At 46.0% G+C, this 24590-nt stretch overlaps 1 protein-coding gene across 1 annotated transcript in view; it reads right to left on the bottom strand.

Moving 5' to 3' along the window:
- Positions 1–24590, bottom strand: part of LAMB4 (laminin subunit beta 4) — a 100134-nt gene that overhangs the window by 63522 nt on the left and 12022 nt on the right. The window contains exons 5-13 of the mRNA XM_042915075.1: positions 24191–24379; positions 22903–22966; positions 22564–22778; positions 21285–21405; positions 20003–20191; positions 14053–14232; positions 11959–12068; positions 9285–9364; positions 8577–8727 (exon numbers count right to left, since the gene is read on the bottom strand). Coding sequence (XP_042771009.1) covers positions 8577–8727; positions 9285–9364; positions 11959–12068; positions 14053–14232; positions 20003–20191; positions 21285–21405; positions 22564–22778; positions 22903–22966; positions 24191–24379 — 1299 coding nt within the window. The remainder of the gene's footprint in view (positions 1–8576; positions 8728–9284; positions 9365–11958; positions 12069–14052; positions 14233–20002; positions 20192–21284; positions 21406–22563; positions 22779–22902; positions 22967–24190; positions 24380–24590) is intronic.

Here is a 24590-nt window from a genome sequence, read left to right as displayed (position 1 = left end):
TGCATGGCCACCAGGGCTTCTCATGCCTGTAGACCAGGAGGCCTGGGACGAAATTGACATAACCGGAAGGGCTGATCCTATTTAATCAGGACATGAGGAATATGCGTGGCACTGAGGTGGCCCACTAAGACACCTGTGGTGTTCCCCTACATGTAGCCTGAGAAGACCATGGAAACCAGGGGCTCAGTTGTGGAAGGATGAAGGTCTAGGTCATCCCAACCTGCAGAAGTGCTAGTTGAGCATGAAGGGAATCTAGAATGGGTGGCAAGGAAGGAGGGAGACAGTGAGTATCGGTTACCACCTTTGGGACTAATTGTGGCAGCCAGAGGCTGCATTTGTCTCACGAATCTCCTTTTGTAAATCTCCCCAGGAATTGTGGTCCAGGAGAATCCCGGAAAGCCCGTGCGTGCATGGAATGAACTTAATGTAAGGGACAGATGGACTGGGTCAGCTTCATGGGCGTGCAAACGTGTACTTCCAGAGGGTCCCACACTCAGAAGGGACCCCATGTTTGGTTTAATGCTCTGCCATCACCATCTTGAAATAATAATGTTATGTTTGAAATTGTTTTGTGAGTGAAGTCTCTTGGGACAATGGCACGTGCATATGAGAAGAGACATGCCCCCTATGTGTGTGCTTCCTTGCCCCCATTTGCAAATAGTGCACATGATGCCGGTGAACACAGCATCCCAGTGGACCTACTATGTGCACGTGTTCAGTGAAACTAAGAGTGCATATAAGGTAAGTGGGTTATGTTGATGCCTGAGTAAGCAGGGTGTCGACAGCTCCAAGAAGCCAGGCTTTTTCTGTTCCAGCCAGAACTTGCTTTGAAAGCAGAAAGAAGGCAAAGGCATTCTGAGAAAGACGTTATTCATGCTGCTTCCCTGTATTAGCCAGTTGCATACACCAAAGGATGACCAGAAGGAAAGAAAGATAGGGCGACTCCTGGTTGTCTTTCTTGCAGCCCTCCCTTACTGGTTAGTATGCTGAAGGTAGGGAGTGTTGGTAAGACACATACCGAGGAGTGAAACAGAAACAGTTGTGTTCGTTTTGCACATTCCATTGTTCTGGGAAGGCCAGAATACATATGCATTTATAACTACAAAATACAACCCGTGTAATTTCAGTGATTTTACATGAGCCAAATGCCCTTATGTTTGCAGTGAAAATTGCACGATATAAAGATGCATGGTACCATTCGTGCCAGTAATTTATATTTTTAATATTTCTTTACTTCAAACGACATTAGATGGCAAATAAAAGAACACCGGGAAGTCAAGAGACTATGGAAGAAAGTAAGATGCTATATGTTTCAGTGCCTTCAATGTTCTTTTTCCCTAAGTTTTGAACAAAGGGCCCGGCATGTGGGGCTGAGCATGCAAAGAGCAGACGCCAGCCCTCGCTCTGAGTGCACTGCCGGGTCCCCTCGGCTGGGCCACACTCTCCAGCCACCAGCTGCTGTGACATAGCTCCCCTCTCTTGAGAACTGCCCTTGGATCGGAGTCACCTCACCTGGGAGCTTGCCAGCATCTGCCCTGGGAGCCCACAACCATGACAGGCTGATGGACATAACAGGCCTGCCCTTGACCCTCAATGGGGGACAATTCTGTTGTGCCATTTATGCTTCCAACCTTCGCAGGGGATCAGGCCAAGGCTACATCTATCCCAGACTTCATCCTTGCCTCACTTTCCCCTCCCGAGCCTCCTGCCCTCCCTCCCCTACAGATTTCTCCTGATGAGTGTTCCTTCCCCTCCATAAGGCACATGCACCCACATCTCTGTTGCAATGTCTGTTTCCAGGGAACCCATACACATTTATACAAACCGAAACAAAGTTTTCACCAAGAAAATATGCCCTTGTTTTGTATTCCTCTGTTGTACTAAGCTGGGCCCAGCCAATTGATTTCATAACCTACTTACTAACAGGCAGGACCCGCAGTTTGAAGATTACGGATCTGTGTGACCCCAGAGATGGAAACAATGAACTATGTCCAGATGTTGGAGTAGGAAGATAAATCTGCATTGGGTTTTAAGGGATGAGTAGAAGTTTTACAAATCAAGAAATAATACAGAGGTGGTCATTTCAGACAAGAGTCAGGAGAGTAGTTTGTGGATATTTAGAGCTGTGTTTCTCAAAGAACAGTCATGGACCACCTGTATCAGAATCACTTTGGGGTGCGTGGCAAACATGCAGATTTCTTGACCAGTCCCAGACTCTCTGATTTGGATCTTGAGAGTAAGAACCTGGAACCTGCTTTCTAAATGAGCCCTCTAGTCAGTGCTTCCGCACAGTAAAGTTTCAGGTTCACTTATCTGTTTATAGAGAGCCAGGAGATGGGAGTAGTGACTCATTCCCCACTCTTATCTTTCAGATGGACTCAAAATGAGAAGCCCAGAGAGTCAGAGAAGGCTTCATGGGCATATGGTGTGGGCACAGGAACAGGCAGACGAAAGAGCAAGTCCGCCATGACTGGTGTGCATGGACCTGGGGACGAGGAACACCAGCCAGGAAGCCTTCTCTGATTCTCTCACCTAGAGGTAGTTCTCCTGAATCTGAAGTCCGTGTCATATTATGTGTACCTCTTCTATGATACTTACCCCACCCAGCCACCATTAGTGGTTTGTGTACACGGCTCATTTCCACAACAATGATCTTAAGGGCAGACTTCATTCGTGCTGACATATTCTTGTTGCCATTGATTCAACCATTTCATTCACTCAAGGAGGTCTCTTATGTTTAAGGAACTGACTCAGGGTTTGTGAGCCCTGATTTCATTGGCTTTCCAGCGTGCCCCTTCATGCATACGCATGTGGGAAACTCAGTGAAGATCCCAGGGTACTGAATGAAGGAAGGAATGGACCCAAGGCATCCCCAACTTTGACTAATAGAGTTGGATGACTATTATCCAAACTAATATAGTTGGCTGGCTACAAGGTCCTCAGGTCTCCTCTGGCCTTCTGAAGCCATTGGAGCAGGGTCCCGTGGAGGTGGCATCATCCTGCACCCACACTAGCACTGACCAGCTTCCACTGTCTCAGATTCTAGACATGGCGACGCCATGCACCACCCCCAGGGATATCAGCATGTCTTCTTCCTTCCAACTAGGGGGAGAGCCGTTCCTCAGCTCTCCTTATGTCCCTAAAATGACAAAAACTTGTGAATTTGCAATACCTGACTCTGACTCCAGAATCCAGCCTGGATTCTGGACAGAATCCAGAAACTTCTGTCTTGAAACAAAGAAAGCTACTGGGATTCTGCCCAGAAGCTCTAATTACTTTGAGCTTGTGCCCTCCTTTCCTCCATCCCATCCTCGAGGACACTGGCAGCTTACAGGGACTGAGTACTCACAAGGGCCCCACACGGTTCTGAGCACATTACCGGATTGTTTGTTTCAGGCAGGACAGATGACGGCCATGGAGAAGTGGTTTACCTCACTCTGCTCGTCAGCACGTACACTCTGCTTCTGATTTCTCTTCAGTATTATCGTGCCGTTGTCAACTATGAAATCACTCCCTTGTTGCTGGAAGTACACATCACACGTAGGCAAAGCTGTTGCTGCTATCTTAAAAAGAAAAGAAATTACAGCGTCAGTAACCCACAGAAGTTCCAATTCTACCACAGTGCAAGCGTTTCGGGTTATCTGATAACTTAAAAGGTAATCACGATCTTCATTTCATAGCCTCAGGAAGGAGTCGTGAAGCACTTTATAATTCCTCTTTCTCCGTGAAAATGAGAAAATTTTGGTAGTCCTATGACGTCTCGGGTTTTCTTTTTGAACGACGCTGTGCTGGTGACATTCGAACCTGGGAAAACATTTATGCTTATCTCCTAGTTTCGTGGTGTTAAAAAAAAAAAAAAAAGCGCAGATGCTATGTTTTAACGTGAGATCTCAAGAAGAAAGTTGTAGAAAATCAACAGCAGGCATGGTGTAGAGACGCAGTTTCAGTAGCTATTGTCACTCTGGACACTCTCGAGGCCAATTCCTGACAGTTCTCACAGTTTGTGGGATTTGACCTCGCAGGGTCCCATGAGAGGTTATACCAGGAGAGCCACCTCCCAAACGAAGCCGAGGAATTGCATTCCTGCGGCTCCCATTTCCTTAAAATCCTGGTCTCACGGGCTTCCTTTTCATACCATCCCCCTCAGCGGGGACCCGGTCGGAATCGCCAATTGCTCATTTCCAGATTTTCGCGGTCCTCTGGACGTGGGTGTTTCCTTGGTTGATGTTTCGTTATTGGTTTTACAAACAAGAGTTTTTCATTTCACAGGTGCCCTACTTGTTCGTCAAGAGCATGCAGCCCTCGGGTCAGCGGAGGCCCGCTTCAGGAACTCGCTTATTTTAGTGATTCTCAGCCACACTCTCTGTCCAGCTGCCTGACCTCTGCGATGAGGAACCTCAGACAGGCCACGCTGGATTATGTCCATGCGTCCAACACAAAATTAGAAACCATTTTATTGATTTTATGCAGAAAGCCTATTATGGAATTAGCTTTATACTACACTGTATCAAATTCCACACTATGTTAAATCCAATCAATGTTAAGTTTTGTGACCACAGGTAGTTTCTATAAGAAAACAAACCAGTGCTTCCCAAGTTGCCTATGAATCACTGAGGGATCCTGTTAACACATAGACTTGATTCAGTAGGTCTGGGGCAGGACCTGAGACTCTATAAGTCCAGTGAACTCATAGGTGATGCAGCCTTGCTGGTCCATAGACCACATGTGAGTAGCAAGGATGTTGCCATAGACCGAATGTTTGTGTCCCTGCAAAATCCACATAGAGAAGGCTAATCCCCACAGTGGTGGTGATTAAAGGTGGGGCCTTTCCGGGGTGATTGGGTCATGAGGGCACACCCCAGGAATGGGATCAGTGCCCTTATGAAAGAGTTCCTTTGCCCCTCTGTCGTGTGAGGACTCAGTGAGAAGACGGCCATCTACGAACCAGGAAGCAGGCTTTCTCCAGACATGAATCTGCTGGTGCCTTGATTTTGGACTTCCCGGCTTCTAGGACTGTGAGAAATAAATCTATGTTGTTTATAAGCCACCCAGTCCGTGGTGCTTTTGTTACAGCAGCCTGAAAAAATTAAGATACACACATACCCACACACATCTTTTGAAGACCCGCCAAGAAAGTTAATCGTCCTTTTTCTTCATTCTCTGATTTGAGTATTCAAAGAGTTACTCCTAAGTCATGGTCTTGGGTTCACATCCTTTTTGTTCACATCATCTCCATACCTTCTCCTCTCTCTGCTACCTCTTAGCTTTTTCCTTATTCCTTCCTTATGCCTGCCAGGACTACAGCAGAAAGCTCTCCCTCCATCCCAGACCTCCCTGCGACTAGACCGCACTTACAGGAACACTGAGGACAGTCTTCGTCAGGTCAGTCTCTGGCTCAGAAAGCGTCAGCGAGTTCTCATTGCCCAAAAAGTAAAATATAGGCTCTTTAATAGGAGGATCTACTGTTCTTTTCCAATACTTCTTCCCTATATAAACTTCCTGTTCTACCTGGGAATATACCTACCCTGTCTCCCCTCTGAGCCATTATTTATAACTTTTCCTGGCTGGACTGTCTTCTCACCGAGGCCACCAACTGGAACGCTTATTGCTTTCAAGTCTCAGGCCACATTATTCTGTGCCTTAAGCCTGTTCATAAAGTATCACTTTTGGCTCTGAAATCTTAACACACGGCACATATGGATCCTTCTTGTCCTACGTCTCTGCCCCCATCCTGAGGTATCTATGTAAGTGTATTAGCTATAGCTAAAAATTCCTGGAGGGCAGAGACCGTGACTAATTGCTTTCTATGCTGCCCTTAGCCTGGAGCTCAATGTTACGCATGTGGGTGGCACCTATTGATGGGTTAAGAGCAAGAGCTTTGGAACCAGATGCACCCGGGTTTCAATCCAGGGTCCACTGCCCACCAGCTGTGTGACTTTGGGCAAGTTAGGTAACTTCTCTAATGTCTCCCTAATCTGGAAATTAAAGGTGATAGGTTGTTCGGGAAGTCAAACGAGGTAACGTATATAAAGTGCAAAGGACAGAGCTCTAAGTGAAGTTGTTTTTCTTCTTCTTTTAAGTGACCTCTTCTCCCAACGTGGGACTCGAACTCCTGACCCTGAGATCAAGAGTCTCATGCTCCACCGACTGAGCCTGTCAGGTGGCCCTGGAAGTTTTATTAATATCAAAAGCAAGAGCATAGTAAGCACACAATACATATTTGTTGAATGAATGCACAAAGAGGGTCTAGCTTAAACTCTTCCTACTACAATTAAGGATCATCTTTTTAGTGGAGAGGAAATTATTCGTGCTGTATTTTAAACACAACATCAGTCCCAGCTTGAATTGTCATCGATACTACTTTCCGATCCTCTGCACAATTTTCCTGGCCCTTTAAGCCCATTCTCTGTCCTTGATCTTTGAACCATGGAGAGAGGAGTAAGGCTTCACGTCGGACTACACTCATGGCTTGGAGCTGCATTAGCACATTAGCACATTCCCCTTAACTGCTTCTCAGCAGCTACGGCATGGCGCACAGGGAATATACGTTAAGCATCAGTCCGTCTACTCTAGATATTACAGCTGCTTTGTGTTTTCTTATCTAAAATAGTGGGAACAATTATATTTAGAGTTGTATAGGAAAGACCCTCTCGTGTGACCCCTCTACTGTCACACTGTTAACTATGCTCACAACACTTCGGACACTGGTGTGTGGTTTCTTCCCATGATCACCAAGTCTCAGACACCAGCTGAGTGTCCTGTAATTTAATTCAGTCCCGACACCATCTCCCTGGACTTTGTGTCAGATGCCACAGGTTGAGAGCTCAGTCCCACCAGACTGTCCCCGCAACCCCACCTTCGGATGCCAATGGAAAATCCAGGTTGTTCCCAGTACTTCTGACCAACCAGCTATAAACTGGGACTCCCATGACCCCTTCCTTGGGCTCGATAATTTGCTAGAACAAAACTCAGGGAAACACTTATGTTTGGTGGTTTATTATATAATAAAGAATTCTATAAAGGATACAAACTACCAGATGAAGAGTTATGACTGGGAGGGTTCTCTATCAGGAGCTTCTGGCCCCTGGAGTTGGGGTGCACCACCCTCCTCGCACATGGATGTGTTCACCAACCTGGAAGCTCTCTGAACCCTATATGTTGGAGATTTTTATGGAGTCTTTATCATATAGGCATGGTCATTCATTAACTCAATCTCTAGTTCCCCTCCCCTTCACAGAGAATGGGGTGGGGAGGATGGAAAATTCTAAGCTTCTAATCAAAGCTTGGTCTTTCTGGTGACCAGGCCCCATCTAGAAGCCCATCAAGTCACACAATTAGAACAAAAGACATCCTTATCCACCAGAAAATTCCAAAGGATTTAGGAGCTCTTTACCAGGAACCAGGGGTAGGGACCAACATATATCTTCTATTATTTTACGATAGTTATAGCCTAAATATAAATACCAATATTATCTTACCAAAGTGTTTTCTTAAGTCACCATCATAAAGGTGCAAAATTAAAAATCATGAAGAAGAATGCAGACATAGAATAGTTTCATTTTGATCCCACCCACCATGGTTGTAAGTTTAAGTAGGGACAGTGAAAGCCTCCCGCCCCTCCCCCCGATTCCAGTCAGCAGAAGAGAACATTCCAAGCCTCCTAAGGGGCATTTTCATCCCTCCCATCAATGGTGTCCAGATAAAGAAAAGATCTCAGGAAACGACTTAGTTGCTGGAACCTGGACGAGTTCCCGTTTTCTATCCAAACCCTGTCTTCAGAACCGACTTTTACATGCCTTCTCTTTTGAAGACTTTCACCGCACATCCCCTTTTCCCCTGCCACATTCCTGCCTGTGGCTGGGGTCACATGCTTGAGAGTGTCACGGGAGTCTAACTTCTCTAATCGTTCCACACGTGTGTGTCTGCTCCTCTAACAAGACTTTTAAGAAATACGTTTTTAGGGAAAATATCCCACAGGACCCTGACTTGGAGGGAATGAAGTAGGGCACCGAGTGACAATTGCCCTCACCCACACCAGTGAACATCAGTGAGAACGACTAGTCTATGATCAGCTTCAGGAGGACATCGTATACTTCCGTTTTGAACCTTATTTGCTCATCGTTAGCAGAGGTCTGTGAGGTTCCCGCTGTGGCTCAGACACTGTGGCGGATGCTAGGGCAACAGTGGTGAACAGCATACACATCTATCCGTCCATCTTGTGGTTTATAGTGTCGTGGGGAAGGCAGAGAAGTAGATACTCAATGAACACGTGTTAGCAGACAGCCACATCGAAAGAGCAAAAGTCAGGTCCATTTGACCACAGCCTCAACCAATTCCCACTTACGTGCCAGGCTCTGCGCTAGACTTGTAATATAAAGATCACGTAAAATGCAGGCTCTGCCCTCCAGAGTTTCTATAACCTTCAGTTCCATGCTAAGTAAACTCTGTTCTGATTGGCACGGGTGGCCAAACCATTCTTTTCCAGGTACCTTACCCATGATCTCAAGGGTGTGCTATATGTATTTACCGCCGCCCCATCAAATCAAGTCTGGAAGGAGACTAAATGAAATACGAACCAAAGGTGCAAGTCCTTGGAGAGGGGTGGCTTCCTCTGCCTCATAGAGATAGAAATTCAAAGGAGCAAAGAAGTAGCCGGGGACTGATTCAGTGCAGCTGCGGCCAGTGATGTGCGGGCGGCATTCACACTGGCCATCCTTGGGGGAGCACCTGGGGAGAAACAAACCCATCATGCACAGATGGAGAGGGGGGAGGGATAAAACGGAGGCATGGAGGTGCTGAGCTAAATGCCTTCTGAGTTTGGACCCGCTCCTTGAATCGATCAATCAATGGTCTTGAGGAGGATGTTAGGAGGCCATGGGCTCTACATGTCTGGTCTTGAAAAGCAAATCCAGATCCATGGAACCCAAGTAGCCACCTCTTTCCTCTGATTCTGCTCTAAACGCTGCAAAAAGGAGTATATAGGACCTCTCCTTATAGGGTGGCAAAAAGTTGGTGTTTTAGGCAGGTCAAGTCACACACGGCATCTATCCCACCACCTGTGGGTTACCTAAGCAAGAGGACTGTTGATCTCTTCCTTGGAAATATTTCGAGCAAAATAAATCATTTGGGCTGTAGTTAATGTCTCAAGATCATTGCTTTTCAACACCCTTTGCTCGTCATGGAATAAAGTCCATCACCGATGACTAGAAGCCGGTCAGAATAAAATGTGGAAACGTGAGTGGAGACTATAGCCACAGGACTGCGTCATTCATTTAGTGACTTACACGTTGGAATAAGCACCTCCAATGTCACAATCACAGGGAGAACATCCATGGAGCTGATTTTCCAGTCCCCAGTATCCAACCTATAAAGAGAAAATGCTCAGCTAAATCCAGCTATGAAGATACGTGCTGCTCTGAAGGGTAAATATTAAAATCAGTACAGTTCAGTCGACACACGTCAAATAGCCACACAGCCTGGGCAATCACACAGTCACCTTTCCTGCCTGTGTACTTGGTAATGACCTTGGGGGACACATCTCTCCTATTCCTGGGACTTGGAATGAAGGGGACAGGCAGGTTGCCTGAATACTATTCCAAGCAAAAATGCAGTGGGGGCACCTGGGTGGTTAAGTCGGTTGAGTGTCTGACTTGATCTTGGCTCAGGTTATGATCCCAGGGTTATGGAATCGAGCCCTGTGTCAGGCTCTGCCCTGAGTGTGGAGGCTGCTTAAGATTCTCTCTCTCTCCTTCTGCCCTTCTCCCCTGCTTGCTCTCTCTTTAAAAAAAAAAAAAAATGCAGGGGCGCCTGGATGGATCCAGTTGGTTAAGTGTCCGACTCTTGATTTCAGTTCAGGTCATGATCTCACAGTTCGGGAGTTCAAGGGCTGCACTGGGCTCTGTGCTGACAGTGCAGTCTGCTTGGGATTCTTTCCCTCTCTCTGCCCCTTCCCAGCACTCGTTCACTCACGGTCTCTCTCAAAATAAATTTTTAAAAAATATGGTGAAAACTACACAGTTCCTCTGACCACACCAATTTAGCCTCACGGTGAGTTATTTAAGGCCAGTCTGGGGAGAAGGTCTTCAACTAGCCTATTTGCAACTGCTTTTGTAAAGCCAGTAGATTCTCTCACCACAAAAATCCCAAGGGGTTTTTAAGGGGGTTTTACTTCCTCAGTCTTAAAATGTTTGGGGGTAAAAAAAAAATTCAAGTTGATTTTGAGATCTTATTTGCATATCACAGTTTAGCAGGCTCTTATGTTTGTAAGTAAGCTGTTTTGTCATAACAAACTCTGCAGGAGAGAGTCCGTTTTGTTCAAGACTTTTCTTCATTGCAACATCTTGACCTTTATTCGAGATAAGCAGCTGGGGAGATACAAACAACTATTTCTTAAATCTGATAACATTTACTATAAAATGCTCCAAAAACGACTTCCCTTTCAAACCTCAATTTAACATGCTCAGACAAAATCAAGGTCTTAATAGGCACGGCAGTCTCATTTGAAACGGGTTTGTTATGTCTCTATTTTTGTTGTTGTTGTTATCTTGATAGAACTTTCCGCCTGATTTTACTCAGAAAGATTGATTTTAAACATTAAAGCCTGACAGAATTTGTTACAAAACACAGCAAAAGACTTTTGGTATCTTTCCTGAAACCCAACTTCAGTCTGGGCAGAAACAATGTGCAATGACGGACTTCGCCAAGGATGTGGTTGTGAAAACTCCCTCTAGGCCAGGGGTGCTGGCACATGGGGCTCAGAGCAGATCTGGGGCACCGCCGGACGGAGGACGAGGTGGGGCACCTGGTGGACATGTGGGTGCAGCCACAATGGGCAACCCTCTTCTGCCCTGCCCCTCCCCCCACCCCTCCCCCACTGTGGCCCCTGCTCAGCGATTTTCCTCCTGCAAACACAATCCAGTGACCTATATATACAGTGGCTGTCAAACTGCGAACCAACAAAGTCAGCCTGAGTCTAAGGTCTCTCTGGAATCATCTGACGTGGCATCTTCGTCAATCCTGCCAACCAGCCCGGCATCCTTCGTGTTGCCCACATGCAGCCGTGGAGCTGGCGTGGCTCACCTTCCTCCATAACATGTCCAGGTTACCTGTGCCGTCTCCCAGAGTTCCCTCTTCAAGGGTACCTTCTTGCCTTCTTTCCCCATCCTCCTGTGCCCCGGCCTCATATGTTTCCAGTAAAATGACTTAAAATATTAACCCAGAACGATGTTGTAATAGGCATATGTTTCTTATTTAGCAGCTACATTTCTTCAGACACATCAATGTCACTGTTCTTTTACTAGGTTGAGTTTGGGGTTTTTTCTTTCTAAAATGTCATGGTGGGCTGCCAGGATTGGAGAACAAAGGGAAAAGTTGGATTTGGACTCCCTAACTGCATGACACATTTCTTATGGTGTAAAAAAGGCTTTAGTTTACTAATTTTAGACATACATGCTCACATGTTTGGAGTCTAGAACAATCCAGGAGTTTATTTCCCACAGGAATCTACAGTCCATTTAAACCTGCGGGTTTTTTTTTTTTAAATGAGCTCGTCCAAAATATTTCTAGGCAAAGGGTGGTAGGGGTGATAAAGAGACTATACGCAAGAGACAGAAGAAAAGGCTCCACAATCTGGTGGGCTGAAAAAAGGGAGCAGATAAATTGTCATATTCTACTGCTTGGTACGTTGGGGAGAACAGTGGATAAAAATTCTGACATCGGTGCCCGGGTCCATTCGGTGCAATCTGGGAAAAGTCGGTGTGCTGGTAAATGTTTAACAACCAGCTAGCTCTCTGTAGAAGGGTTAGTGTTTGCTGATTTCTGTTGTGTAAATACTTTTACCTGGGAGGACCGAAATACATCAGCACAAGGAAAGAAATTAACGAGACCAAGTGTCCTCTGGGCAATGGCGGCAGAAATCTACACGACCACATGAAAGGGAAATCCTAGGCAAAGACATACAGTGCACTCTTCACAGTGTGGTCCGGTGGCAAATGACTGGCATGCACATTCGCCAGTCTCCACATCACAGGCCGAGAGAGGCAGACTCCCAAGAGGGTTACAGTTGCAGGCTGCAAGCAGAGCAAACACAATTATTCTATTTCCCCACCCTTGTCCTTAATAGCTCACGCTGAGCAAAACGCGTGGCCACAAGAACACCCGACATCCAGCCCTGCCAAGTCTATCGTCTGCCTGGCCTCACGGTTCTTGTATGGCATACAACTCTGTGTGGGAAATCCAGTGCCAGACATTTCCAGAGCCCTCATGCGGTGCTACTGGATGGTAATTAGAGAGTAGAAGTAGAAGTCATGTAGGCTGGAGCATCTGGCACCGTTATCCCGAGTTATCCTGAGTCCTGAGTCCTGTGAAGAAATTACGCTCCCAGAGCAACATACACATTTCCCCTGTGGGACAAACCAGTGTTCATGGAAACAACCCAAATGTCTGTCAGCTGATGAATGGACGCATTCGATGTGGAGTAGCCACACAATGGAATATTATTCACCCATAAAAAAGGAATAAAATACTGACACATACTGCAACATGGATGCACCTTGAAAACCTCATGCTAGTGAAAGAAGCCAGTCACAAAAGACCACATAGTGGATGATCTCATTTGTACAAAATATCCACAAGGGGTAAATCTAGAGAGACAGAAAGTAGGTTAGTGCTTGCCTAAGAGGGGTTAGGGAGGTGGGAGCTAAAGGCCAGGGGGTTGCTTTTTTTTTCTCATGGTAAATACATTTAACATAACACCGACCGTTTTAAATACAGCCCCACAGTTGTGCAACCAATCTCCAGGACTCTTCATCTTGCAAAACTGAAACTCTGTGCCCATCAAACACCATCTCTTCCAACTCCTTCCTCCCCCACGTATGTACCACATTTTGTTTGCCCATTCATCCATGGATGGACATGTGGGTCGCTTCCACTTTGGGGATACTGTGAATGATGTTGCTATGAACATGGGTGTACAAATCCCTCTTCAAGCCCCTGTTTCCAATCTTTTGGGTATATAGCCAGAAGTAGGGTACAGGGTTTCTTTTGGGGGTAATGAAAATGTCCTCAAATTGATTGTAGTGATGGTTACACAACTCTGAATATGCTAGAAGTCACGGACTTGTACTTCAAAGGGTGAATTGTATGACATGTGAATTATACCTTACTAAAGCTATTAGAAAAGAAAAGAAAACAGAAAACAATATTTGGCCTATTCTAGGAGGACATCAGGTCAGGGCTGACCCAGGGGAAACACTTGGAGTACTGAGAGGTGTGATGAGAATTGGTCTGACTATATGATCCATTGTCCTGGGATTTAATGTTGCCATTAAATTCCAGGAGAAGGAAGGATTCAGTATGCTGCTCTCTAAACATGCAAACAATCCACAGTTCCTTATATGGGCAAGAACACAGAGCATGACAGAGGGAAATTATTTACCCGGATTCCCTGAGGAATCTACAGTTCTGAGACCCCAGGCAGCTAAGAGTTTCTATGATCCTAGAGGCAAAGGTCTCCCATTTGGCCCCAGAAAACTCTGAATTTCTTTGTTTCCTCACAACCCCTCCCTTGGCTCTTTAATTTTGTTCTTCTCTTTGTCAGAGAACATAGGACCAATTTAGGAGAGGTGTGAGAACAAAGGAGAAAAGTAATTGAAAAAAAAAAAAAGGAAAAAGAAACCACCCCTTGAAATCTACTTAAGAAGTCATCAATCTATGCATAAATGCATAATGTAACTTCACGAATTTGTATAAGGGAGTCCAAGTCGAGACCATTTTTAGAAAGGTTTTGCAACTCGGCATTAAATTTCTTGGCATTTTCTCATGTTTGCTGCAGCGGGGAAATGTGAGCGCCCCCTGCTGGTTCCTTATGATAAACTCAGCTAATCGCCAAGAAAAAAAAATCTCCATTAATTTAACTAAAATCTGCGGAAGGTCTTGAATCACCTTTAAAAACCCAGAGGCCGGCAATACTCTTGGGTATTTACAATGACTGAAACTGAGGGCCCCAAGCTTTAAAATGCATTCGGGCTGGCCGTCCGGCCGCTGCCGACTTACGCTGACAGCCCAGGGGGTCAGCGGCGCTCAGTCCGTGGTGGTTGGGCTTGCACTGGTCACACTTGGCTCCTTCCACGTTCTCCTTGCACAAGCACTGGCCGGCCACAGACCCCAAAGCAGGATCAGAGTGGCTCACACAAATGCCACCCGATAAGGTCCCGTCCGGGTCACATTCACAAGCTGGGGACACAGACATGCATTATCTTAGTTAATTGCAAATTGTGGGAAACCTATAAACATATAAACATAGCCGTTAACTCATGCTATAGTACTTTATTTTGTTTAAATAATTAAATATGTTTAAACAACTAGACCAGTGGGCGAGGACTGTTTAGAAATGTCTCCCAGATCTCCAGCCTTGGAAAATGTTGCACAATTCCATCTGTATCTATCTATCTATTATCTATCTATCTATCTATCGAGAGAGGAGGGAGGAAGGGGGAGAGAGAGAGAGACTTTTAAGTGATTCTAAAGTAAGAGGATCAGAGGAAGACTGCTATTAGGAAAACTGCATGTGAAGAATAGATTAATTTGGGGGGTGATGAAAATGTTTTAGAGCTAGGTAGAGGTGATGATCGCACAGCTTTGTGGTAGGAAACTGTTCATCGCAAAATGGTCAGTTTTATGTTATGTCCATTTCACTTCAATAAAAGATTAAAGAAAGAAAATAAGACTCCAAAGGTGAGAATAACGTCTAGAGGCAAGTAGGAGTGGGGTGCTGTAATGAAATATACAAATACAGATGTGAGACAGAGAAAAAAAATCACATGTCTATCAAAACTCCAAAATGTGGTTAAGAAAGTATGTCTGCCCTTCCCCCCCTCACAGAAAAATAAGGATAAGTGTGATCATTCTTTAATTCTTCATGGAAGGAGCACATATAAGAAAGAAAGGGGAAGAAGAGCAAGAAAGGCTTATACCACTGTTTTCTTTTTGGAAATCTGCTGGCAGGGAAAAAGCTTGGATGAAGAGATTCTGCAAAATGAGATAAACGATCACCTGTAGCCAAGGAGCAGCAGAAGCACCGGCCACCCTTTTTCTTTTCAGCAGAAACTGGAATAACTCAAGAAAGGAGTCGAATATGAAAAGGGATGCTGATGGTGTGAATAATTCCAGAGGGGAGAAGTTATCAAAGGCAGAGCTTGATGTGATACAAGGAAGAACTCTCTGATAGTTCGAGGGGCCCAACGCCCCCCAGTGTTGAGGGGTGGTACCCGGGAGAGGCTGGGGCAGTAGTATTGACTACTGCGGCTCTGGTAGAGAGGACAGGTCTGTTGGTGGACATCAGATGACCACTTGGTGCTGTGTTTCCAAGGGACGCCACTTTTAAGGAATGCAATAAAGATTAAAAAATGACTATCCTCGGGCGCTTGGGTGGCTCAGTTGGTTAAGCGTCTGACCCTTGATTTTGGCTCAGGTCATGATCACACGGTTTGTGAGTTCCAGCCCCACATCGGGCTCTGCGCTGTCAGCTTGGGATTCTCTCTCTCCCTCTCTCTCTCATCCCTTTGCCCCTCCCCTGCTCATGCTCCCTCTCTTTCTCAAAAAAGAATATCCTGATTCTAAGAAATAGTTATGTTCGCATTTATACATGTTTACTCTGGATTCATAAAAACAAACTCCTCATATCTAAAGCCATGTTATGTAGGTTTATATAACAACCGTTCAGGTTAGAGAGTTTGATGGAAAAAACCTACTCCCACCAGTTGTTTGGTTTATTGAAGCAAACACTTGGTTGTCTGACAGAATCTTTCGATTTTCAATTGTTATTGGATTGTGACTGGTAATGAAATCTTATTATGGAAAAACAGCATTCGGTCCGGCTTAGTTTGGAAAAACCAGAATTTTCTTCTAATTAAATACAGTTGCTTCTAGAAAGGAAGGAACAAGCTGGAGTCATTTTAGAAGTAGCCAAAAGGAAAAATGTCAACTTTATCTGAAAGACACTCCAAAGGGTCAGCCCTGAGTTCCAGAGTATAATTTAATTATGCACTGAAGTAGCCTTTAGGGAAGGGATGTGGGTGAATGGGTAGTAATTTTACTTTGAAATAACCCTAAGTCATGGCCTTAGAAGTCCAATAAAACTTCTTGGCATCACACAACTTAACTCCAGCAAACTCCTATTATTGGCAGTTGAATCTACCAAATCTTTTTTGTTGTTGTTGTTTTTTTTTCCCCTGTATCACATTTGGCTGTGTTTTAATCACAGCAGACTTAAGATTAGTCAACCCCTATGCCTGGAATCTGATCATGTAAATATTTAGGCACAAACGAGGACAATTTAGAGAAAATTTATAGGAGACTGCTAGTCAGTCTTAATAAATGCCATTTGTATACACAGACTTCCACACACACAAACATGCGTTTAGGGAAACTGGGGAGTCTCTTGAAGATTGTTTTTACAGGCTCATTTGTCTTTACTTAAAAAAAAAAAACCTCCTTGTATATATAGAATAGCCTCTTAATTTTACATCTGGGTACCAGTTTTCTTGACTCAGTTTCCTTTAGAAGTGCCATCAAGTGGCTTTTTTTTTTTTTTAAGTTTATTCATTTATTTTGAGAGAGCGAGCGAGCAGGAGGGGCAGAGAGAGAGGGAGAGAGAGAATCCCAAGCAGGCTCTGCACGGCCAGCACAGAGCCCGATGTGGGGCTTGAACCCACAAACCACGAGATCTTGACCCGAGTTGAAACCAAGAGTCAGACACTTAACCAACTGAGCCACCCAGGCACCCGGATACTAAGTGGTTCTTAAGGAACAAGACGTTGGTTAATGTGAATATCTGACTTGGTTACTTGCAGTCTCTTTTCCAGATTCCTAGGTTAGATAACCTTCGGAACATTATATTTTCCCCTGATTCCACCTCAGAGAGGAATTCCTTTTTCTTTTATAAATGCATAGCATTTAAAACATTAATAAAAGGTATGTGTGTGTGTGGGGGGTGGAATATAGATTCTGGTGACAAAGTAGGACACTTAGGACGCTGATTTAAAGAAATTGTTTTTTTCTGAGCATTCAGTTCTTTGTCTCAATTTTAAACAGATCACATAAGGTAAACTTTTATGTTGTCAGGCGCCCACTCCGCAATCTGAACAAAAACTTCATTTATGCCTTTTCTACGCTGTGAGGATTTAAAGTTTGAAATCTAGGATGTTGTATACATTCTGGTGGCTACTGAATTACTTCTGTATAGGACTTCATTTTATGTATGATGATGGCATAAAGTTGGAAGTTGTAGTTTTATAGCAAACCCCTACCCCCCCCCCCCCCCCCCCCCCATATAATAACAGACTGGTGACAGAGAGTAAGAAGCAGGATTTCTGGGTATGGGGAGAGGCAACATTCCATGGGTCTTGGGTACCCGCCCAATTTTTACTCAGTGTCCCGGCAATGCAAGATGGCTCTTCACCCAGCCCTTTCCCAAGGTAGCGTTGTCAGCAAGCTACTTTCAGGGATGAGGTCACGTCTTCCCCTGGACAAAGAACAAGCACGCTTCTCCTTGCTGTAAAAGCAATGAATGCTCCAAGCGCTGTGTCCCTGGGCTGTGACATAGACTCATTTGTATGTGGGGTCCACCTGGCATCCTTTGAGTTGCCCCATGGGACTAAGGGCTTGGAGACATGGGAACACACACCAATATAAACATCTTGTTACTTCCTGTGCCATGAGTACTAAAGTCCTTTGTCTCTAACCGGGGAGTTTCGTGTCTTCTGCCAGCATCCACGAAACAATAATAAGCTACTTGTCAGTCTGCAAGTAGAGTGAGATCTTAGATCCAGTAGTTACCAGTGCTCAGTACTTGAAATCAAGTTTATCTATGAGATAATCCACAGTAGTGCCGGGACCAGAGTTGAGACCAGCAAGATGCCTAGGGCCAAAATTTAAGGAGGTGCTCCCTGTCTGGTTAATGCAAATGGCAGGTGATAACCTCGCACTTACATCACTCTGAGAGAGTGTGCTACCTGAAATGTTGGGATCTGGGTCATTCCCTTGCCTCACTCTGGTCTCATTCCTCCAGGGAAATTCAATTTTAAATAATGATGAGACAGGTTTTCATCAGCAAAAATCGAAGTGTGAAAAAACCAAGTGCTGGCCAGGGTATAGAGCAATGAGAGTACTCAACCACTGTTGGTGTGGGTGCTAACTGGTACCCCCACTTAGGGAACAATGTGGTACCATCTAATCACCTGGAAGAAGTTCATACCCCATGATCCATTAGTCCCACTTCTTGGTAGGACTCTTAGGGAGAGGTTTTGTGCACTTGCACAAGGCCACACATACAAGAATGCTTTGGGGGGGATCAAAAGAAAAATGGCCAAATAGATTCTGTCATATCTATAGGAAGAAAGAGTTCTATACAGACATTACACATAGATCTTAAAATTGGAGAATTAGAGCTACCTGATACAGACAAATCTCAAAAACATAACGTTGGGTGAAATAATCAAGGATACATACAGCGTAGTATCATCTATGTAAAGCTTGAAAACATGCCAACATACGTTGTTTGTAGACAAGAACATGTAAAAGTGTAAAAGCCAGCACTGTACTGGTAATTGCCAGTTATATGAGAGTTTATCCCCAGAAAGGAAGGTAACAGTGGGGTACCTGAGTCACCTGTATCGCCGTCATGTGTTATTAAGGTCCTGAAGTTGCCCTGGGGTAAGACATTACATTTTGACACAATTGCTGGTGGGCATATTATTACAGTATTCTCTCTTATTTTTATATGCACAAAACATTCCATTTTCAACAGCTGAGATTAAAGACAAGATGAAAGATTTTTAAAGATTAAAACAAAGATGGTAATCGTTAGCTTATGTGTCTTCTCAGCAAAGATGAATTGTCTACAGCCAGTCAAATGTAGCCCATTTCACTACAGACCTTCTCCTTAAGGCGAGACTCTGATAAACCCATCGGAAGCTGATAATTTCCTAAGTCGAAAATATACTTAATACATCTAACCTACCGAACATCACAGCTCAGCCTCGGCTACCTTAATCTCGCTGACAACACTTATGCTGGCTGACAGTTGGGCAAAATCTTCCTACACACAGCCTGTCTTACAGTAAAGTGTTGAATGTCTCGTGTAATTTCCTGAATACTGCACTGATAGTGAAAACTTGTTGTATGGGCCCAGAATGGTTGGTTTTTTTAAGTGATTTTTTTCCCCAAATGTTTATTTTTGAGAGAGAGAGAGAGAGAGACAGAGTATGAGTGGGGGAGGGGCAGAGAGAGAGGGAGACACAGACTTTGAAGCACGTTCCAGGCCCTGAGCTGTCAGCACAGAGCCCGATGCAGGGCTTGAAGCCACGAACCCTGCGAGATCACGACCTGAGCGGAAGTTGGAAGCTTAACCGACTGAGCCACCCAGGCGCCCCCAGAATGGTTGCAAGCGTATGGGTTGCTGAGGCTACTGACCAGGGGTCTGACTGGGAACTGTCCCTAGCTACCTGGCCCAGCATTGGGAAAGAGGATCATCTGCGTATGGGCTGGCCTGGGAAAAGATCCGAGTTCAAAATTCTAAGCAGGTTTCTACTAAATGCCCATTGCTTTGGCACCGTGGCAAAGTTGAAACATCCGAAGTGGAGCGGGCCAGAGTAAGTCGGGTCTCCCATGCTCAGCTACTTCCCCCAGGGGACCCACAGGACACTCAGGTGTCTGCAGCACCTCCTGAACCACCCGCCCCCTGCTGGCTGAATCTGGAATAGTTTCCTGATTCACCAGTGTTGGCCACCCACACGGGGCTGCGGGATGGACCCGGATTATTGGGCCCAACCTGTCGTGAGAAAGGAAAGCTCTCAGAACCGAGTGCCTTTTCAGACTGCCCCCCCCCCCCAGGCCCCTAAATGCTGCTAAACCGAGTGGGGGCGGGAGGTGCCTGCAGCCCAAGCGAGACCTCTCCGTCGGCCTCACACGTGTGGAAGAGACAGGCCAGAGGCCGGGGACTCACGGATGCACGCGTAAGGATCGGACATGGCCCTGAGCGGGTCCCTGTAGAAGAGGGGTCTGCAGCGGTCACAGTGCTGTCCCTCCGTGTGGTGCTGGCAGTCCTCGCACACACCCCCGCTGCGGCCGCCGCTCGCCAGGTACGCGGTCATGTCGAAGTGACAGCGGTCCGAGTGGCTGTTGCAGCGACAAGCTGAGGAAGGAGAGGGGTTAGGAGAGACTGGCCAAGGTCTGGGGGACCACCAGACAGCTGTTTGGGCACAAATCACTGCAGCCTCAGTGCTCCGCCGACTTGTTAGAAATATACCAAGTACATGAGGATTAAAGCAGGTGCTTTCGAAGGATCTTTCTAGTACTCTTATTCTGTGTATATATATGTGTGTGTGTGTATATATATATATATATATATATACACACACACAGAATACACACACACACACACACACACACACACTGATAGTACTCTGATTCTGCTCACATCTATCTATCTATCTGTATGTCTGTCTATCTATATTTTTTACAATCAGGTAAACAAAAGTAAATCATTTGGGTGATCTGGGAGCCCTAGAGTGCAGCTTTATTGCTTGGAGAACTTTATTGTTTGCCTTGGTGGTGAAGTCTGTGCTGTGTGCCTTGTTGGGGTTTCCCTGTAAACAGCAAAATCTTAGGCTCTGTTTTGCTGGGTCTCGCACACTGGGACTCCCCTGGATGGGACGTTTTTTAGAGACCTCTTCCACTCACCTCTCACTGCCCCAATCCCATATTCCCCCAGTCTGGGAAAAGAAGCTGAGTAACAAGTTTGTATGGACTTTCCTCAAAATTCAGAGGCAGCAAACGCATTGCCAAAGAACCCTCTACCTTATTAGCCTAAATATTTTATAAAAGCTACAATAGCCTGTCAAAGTTTGTCCCAGTCCTCACCTCTCCTATCCTCTGACATGTGTTTAAGGCTCCGTTCACGGAATGGGTGATTCTTCAGGAAAAGGGTAGGGATCTCTGTACCAAATCAGTCCCCACTGATGTTGCTGTTACATGGCTCTGCCCCTCCTCAGGGAAGGGACCACACAACACGCGGATGGTTTCGTTTTGTGAATTAACGTGCCTTTTGTGGTGTGAGGGTCTGAGAAGTTGGTATTCTTCTATGGGAGGTAATGGGACACATTAGGATATCCCACGATTGGAGCTGGGAGCCACAAGTTTGCGGCCTCTGATGCCCACAGCTCCACTGAAATGAACTCGATGTTGTTCGAGCTTAAGGACACAGGCTGAGAACCTTCCCCACGTACCTCTGCACACGCTGTCCTGGAGGCCTGCTGCCGGCCTCCACGGAACGTCCTGGAAGAAGCCCTTGCACCTCTCACAGTTCGGGCCATCTGTATCGTGCTGACAGACACACCGGCCGTGAACCTGCGTGGTGTGAAAAGAGGGCTTTGCTCTGAGGATGCTGGGGTTCTTGAGGTGGAAAAGGCAATACCACGCCAGATGCCTCTTCGGGTCTTAGCTTTTCCTTGTCTACCTTCTATTATCTGCTTAACCAACTTCCACGTTTGGAAAAAGTTTAAGATGTTCGGGAACCATCTACATTTTCTTTGGCATTTCTGAATTCTAGTTTCAGGGCAACACACAATGAGAGACAGGATCGCGGGGGGGGGGGGGGGGGCAGAGAGAGGGAAAGACGGGGGGGGGGGGGGGGGGAGGGAGGGAGGGAGGGAGGGAGGGAGAGGGGGAGGGGGAGGGAGAGGGAGAGGGAGAGGGAGAGGGAGAGGGAGAGGGAGAGGGGGAGAGGGAGAGGGGAGAGAGAGAGAGAGAGAGAGAGAGAGAGAGAGAGAGAAGGGGGGGGAAGGGTGGTTAAGGGAAAGAGGGAATTAGAAAACAGAAAGAACCTGGAGCAAAGCGTATGATTCTCTTGGTTTGTCCACAAAATGCACTGTATACCCAAGTTCAAAGACAGAAACTTGTACTTCCAGGGAAATAGGAGCTGGCTGACAGGGAAGGTGCAGAGTTTCGGCATCCAGCCTTGTCTGCTTGTGGCTCATAGTTTAAAATTATGTAGTAGACACACCCTCAGGACTCTGCGCAAACAGGCATTTCTTCCACCGCATCGCTCTTTTAAGACTCGTCCCAGGGATGGAAGAGATCAACACCAGGAACAGCCATTCCCGGCACAAGAGTGCTACTTGGAGTGACAATTTCTACAGTGGCAGGCATCCCTCGGACACCCCGGCGTGGAGTACACCCTCTCTCGCACGAGAGACCTTCGAGAACTTTTTGTGGGAGAATGCACACGAAACAGGGTCCTCACCACTAAAGCTGCATTCCCTAAAAAGCAAATAAACAAGAAGGGAGCACGACGGGCTACCCTGAGCTCACAGATGAGAAATGCTGCTCATGGAGTCATCTGGGGCGGAGACCGCAGAACTGCGGGTTGAATGATCCCTGCCCCAACACAGAGCTGTCACTTCAACTATGGACCCCCATGGAGAGGCTCTGATCCACATTCAGCACCAGTGCCGTGAAGGAAAGGGAAGAGAGCCAGCTGCCCTCTGCGATCGATCAGTGACTTACCATTCCAGGAGGGCTGAAAACATCTCCCCGCACTTTCTGCACGGGGATGCATTGGCTAGCGTGGCCGTGGCAAAAACAGCTGCCCCCAACCACCATGTTGGACAGAGCGTAGTAGTAGTTATCCAGAGAACCGTTTTCCCTCCTTCCAAGCAAGGTGTCCCCCAGGGTGTGGAGTTTGGTGAAGTTGATCCTCAGGTTTGTTAATGTCACAAGGTCTGGAGAAATGATAACAGCAAAGGAAAGCACACTTCATGGGCTATGGACATGCAATGAAAAGGGATGCCCCCAACACAGAATTTTAGAAAAAGAATTTGTGCAAGAATAGAGAGTATCTCATACCCTGGATGTAGGGGCTGTAGGGGTTTTCTATTTCAAACCTGGGATCCAAAACCTTTAAAACGACCTGCAAAACAAATGCAGGTAAATGTATAGCATTTCACCCAAAACAGCATTGTGAAATATACTTTTTTTTTTTTTTTTTGAGTAGGCTTCACACCCAGCATGGAGCCCAACAGAGGGCCCAAACTCATGACCCTGTGATCAAGACCTGAGCTGAAATCAAAAGTTGAATGCTCGACCAATGGAGCCACCTGGGCGCCCTGTTACTCTTAAAGAGTAACTCTTAAAGAGTATACTCTTAAAGAAGAGATCCTGACCTCACGAAAAGGCTGAGCCATTGCCTCCCAGCTGGCGTAGGATACAGATTATTATTTGGGTTCTCTTGTGAATAAAAGGGCCAACATGGAAACGAATCAAACGTCTTAGTCATTCTGGTTCTTTATGCCCCCATGGTCCATGTAGGTGATAGCACTGGGGCTGGGAGGGAAGGACGGGGTCACAATCCAGTAGGTCATCAACTGGATCTGGCCAGGGATTCCAGAGACACCTTCTGCCACCAACCCTTTCACTCTGCCTGATAAGAGTCATACCTCCCAACCCCGCTCCTACCCTGCCCTTCTGCCTGTCACCCGCTTTGCTCAGAGGAAGGTCCTGGCAGATCCCGCCTGGGTGGTGGTTTACAGAGCATGAGATAACACAGCTATGGCACACAGCCATGAGATAACACAGCTATGTAGCAAGGGCTAGAAACAGATGCTCCTCCCTCTGGGTGTCCTGTGTCCTAGTGCCCAGGCTGGGTCTTAGTCCCCACTCCCCCTCAGCAGGTGATGTAATGAGAGATGTAATCTCTCATGCAGGAGTATTGCTTGTAAGATGCTTACTATTTATCTGAGTTTGAAATTAATTCAGGACTCATTTCAATTTAAACACGTTCATGCTTTAAAAACCAACAGCTAGAGGCCCATGGGTGGCTCAGTCAGTTGAGCGTCTGACTCTTGACTTCGGCTCAGGTCATGATCCCAGGGTCGTGGGATTGAGCCCCATGTCGGACTCTGTGCTGAGTGTGGAGCCTGCTTGAAATTCTCTCTCTCCCCACTCTCTCTCTCTCTCTTTCTCTCCCCCCCCCACCCCTTTCTCCTGCTCACGCTCTCTTTCTCTAAAACAAAAGTAACAGAACTCAAGTTATATTTCAGTAAACACTACCTAAATTGTTTTCATTTAAATGAACCGCATTAGAAAAAAAAATGGTGTAACCTCTATCTGAGAAATCCAAGAAAGGAAATGCTACCTCTCCACCAGATGAGGGTTCAATATCCGAATATTTGGAGTCACAGACAAGGTCTCCCACTCCCTGGGCCTGGCCAGAAGTGATATTGGGAAAGGAAGCAGCACAGTCTTTTGCAAAATATTTGAGCACTTTCCAGGTGTGTCCATAGTCTGTGGAGCGTTCGACTAACATTGCAGCAGGCCGAAAAGTCTAGGAAGACGGGAGGGAAACTTGTAATGCTTCGCAAAGGCAGATTTCATTATCCACTGCAGACTGAATATTTGTATTCCCAAATCTCAGTTTTTCAAACTTTATTTGTATCTCTTGAAATCCGTTATGCAATGAACACACAGAAATCTCTTTCCAGTCGGTGGGCGAGCAATCACGAGCACATACTTTGCCTCGAATCTGGTTCCATTTG

Source organism: Panthera leo, chromosome A2 (assembly GCF_018350215.1).
Source record: "Panthera leo isolate Ple1 chromosome A2, P.leo_Ple1_pat1.1, whole genome shotgun sequence".
NCBI lineage: Eukaryota > Metazoa > Chordata > Mammalia > Carnivora > Felidae > Panthera > Panthera leo.
Note: the sequence above shows the minus strand (reverse complement) of the source record. Positions and strands in the feature narration are given on the sequence as shown.